The sequence below is a fragment of the Crocuta crocuta genome, unplaced genomic scaffold (assembly GCF_008692635.1).
Source record: "Crocuta crocuta isolate KB4526 unplaced genomic scaffold, BGI_CrCroc_1.0 scaffold130, whole genome shotgun sequence".
Taxonomy (NCBI): domain Eukaryota; kingdom Metazoa; phylum Chordata; class Mammalia; order Carnivora; family Hyaenidae; genus Crocuta; species Crocuta crocuta.
This window is the reverse complement of record NW_027527920.1, coordinates 6423998-6426393: the sequence shown is the minus strand read 5'-3', so window position 1 is coordinate 6426393 and position 2396 is coordinate 6423998. Positions and strand designations below refer to the sequence as shown.

At 53.9% G+C, this 2396-nt stretch overlaps 1 protein-coding gene across 1 annotated transcript in view; it reads left to right on the top strand.

The window, feature by feature from the left end:
- Positions 1-2232, top strand: part of SKOR1 (SKI family transcriptional corepressor 1) — a 7369-nt gene extending 5137 nt beyond the window's left edge. Inside the window, exons 7-10 of the mRNA XM_077781150.1 lie at positions 544-618; positions 870-944; positions 1458-1523; positions 2115-2232. Coding sequence (XP_077637276.1) covers positions 544-618; positions 870-944; positions 1458-1523; positions 2115-2209 — 311 coding nt within the window. The 3' untranslated portion in view covers positions 2210-2232. The remainder of the gene's footprint in view (positions 1-543; positions 619-869; positions 945-1457; positions 1524-2114) is intronic.
- The last annotated feature ends 164 nt before the right edge of the window (positions 2233-2396 follow it).

Below are 2396 nucleotides of genomic sequence, written 5' to 3'. Positions count from 1 at the left end.
GGGGTGTATTGGTGGTCTTCCACTCTTCCTAGTTACAGATTTCACAGGATATGCAATTACTTTCAAAATCATTGGTGATTTATATGCGGGCTCCTAGTATGGATTTGGGGGTCCTGGGACCCCCTGAATTGTGAACAAACTATTGTGAAAATACGTATTTTTCTAGGACAGGGGGCCAAGTGTTTGACGAGATTCACCCAGCGCTGTAATATTGAAAGGAGGAATGGGGTGTGTCATTTGGAGGGGTAAATCAAGTCCTGGGCCAGCTTCTAAGGCTAGGGAGTTTGGAACAACTTAAAGCTGGTTACGCCTGGAGTCAGGGCCTAGAACCCCAAATCCTGATTTTAATTCTCCTGGGCAACCTATCTCCTAGCCCCTTTTCCTCGCCCGGGTTCTTTGGAAGCAAATGGGAGACCAGTGCGGAGGGTCTCCCCTCCCCCACTCCCCTCTCAGGGAGGGACCTGCAAGATCTCGTGGGAGGGGGGGAGGAGGGTGCTGAGTCCCGCACACCCTCCATTACCTCACACTCTCGGCCCTTCGCAGACGAATTGCAAAAACTGCTCCTGGAGCAAATGGAGCTCCGCAAGAAGCTGGAGCGAGAATTTCAGAGTCTCAAAGGTACCCCCCACCCCCTCCTGGCCCACCTCACCCCACCTCAGCGCTAGAGCTTTCTTCCCGCGCGCCCCGGGACCCCAGGACTGGCAGCTGCGGCTGCGCGCCCTGCCTGAGCCTCGGAACCCTGCTTTTCCAGGGTTTCCCGTTAGGCCACAGACCGAAGGGGTGAGGGTGGAGGTGGGGGAGGGGAGGAGGGAAATGGGGCCGAGGGAGGGGGCTGCGCCTAACAGCTCTCACTTAATCAATTTGCACAGATAATTTTCAGGATCAAATGAAGAGGGAATTGGCTTATCGAGAAGAAATGGTACAACAGCTGCAAATTGTCAGAGGTAAGACGGGAGTCAGGTGAGCGCGCGCACGGGGCCGTAACTGCCGCTCGTCTGGCAGGAGCCGCAATGTTGGCTCAGTCATTTGGATTTAAATTGAAGGTAATTTAACAATTATTTTTTTTATTTAATATCCTTTGTATACTCTGATTAGCCTCAGAATGGCAAGCGAGCCCAGCAAACGGCTTGCAGGCATCATTACATGGAGTGATTGAACTTCTTATCGCGGCAATTTCCATGGTTTCTAAATTAAAAATCGAGGCGTAAAATTACCTGGGAAGTAATGCCTAAGTTTGCTTTAATTTTGGTTAGATCCGTCTGCCTTTAAGCGCCATCCCAGGCCATTTCCTCCCTCCGCCAGGCTGCAGTTTGGAGTACGGATGCTCCCTCCCTCGGTCCCCCGGATTTGTTTCTTCGAGGGGGCTGAGCGCTGGGGAGAGGGTGAGACCCAGACTGTGACCCCGCCGGCTGGAGGGTGGTCTCATTTCCTCACCGGCTCCTCTCCATGTCTTCCAGACACTCTGTGTAACGAACTCGACCAAGAGCGGAAGGCGCGCTATGCCATCCAGCAGAAATTAAAAGGTGCGGAAGGCGGAAGCTGGGGAACAAAGATAGGCGGGTTGCCAGGCTCTGGCTGTGGCAGTGAATTAATGAATGAATGAATGATGGATGGATGGATGGATGGATGGATGGATGATGGATGGATGAATGATGGATGAATGGAGTGAATGAATGAAAGAGTAATTTGCTGGGCTAGTGAGAGGGAAAGGCCAGGTCTACCTGAGAGAGGGAAGTGGGAATTTTTTTTTTAATGGAGAAATAATTATAGAACGATAGAATAGGGAGAAAGAGCCCCTTGAACCCTGGGCATTGGAAAATCTTCCATGGGATCCAAGTCTGGCCGTGGGCAGATTGACATCCCTCTTTCTGTGCCTCAGTTTCCTCTTCTGTATAATGGGGCTACGAACCCGAGCAGTGGTTCTAAACTCCCAAAGTTCTCACTCCTACCCTCGTACCTTTTCCTGATCTGCTCACTTGAGAACCCCAGAGCTGCAAGAGGGTGGGTGAGACCCTGGGGGCAGGGGAGGAGGCAAGTGCACCAAGCGGGTAGGCCTCCCCGGGGAGGCTAGGCAGGAGAGGTGCCCAACTTGGCCCGCCCGACTGTCTCTCCAGAAGCCCACGACGCCCTGCACCACTTCTCCTGCAAGATGCTGACGCCCCGCCATTGCACTGGCAACTGCTCCTTCAAGCCCCCGCTGTTGCCCTAGGGCCGGCCCGGCCGCGCCCACGCGCCCNCCTTTCTCCGTTTCCAAGTGTAAATACCACCCGGCCCCACGGTTGAACTCCAGGGCATCGGACCTCATGGGGTTAAATGGACCGAAGGGGGTAAGAAAGGGGACAGGGGGCCTCCCCCGCCCCATACAGCCTCGGACCCCCAATTGTGTACACAATGTA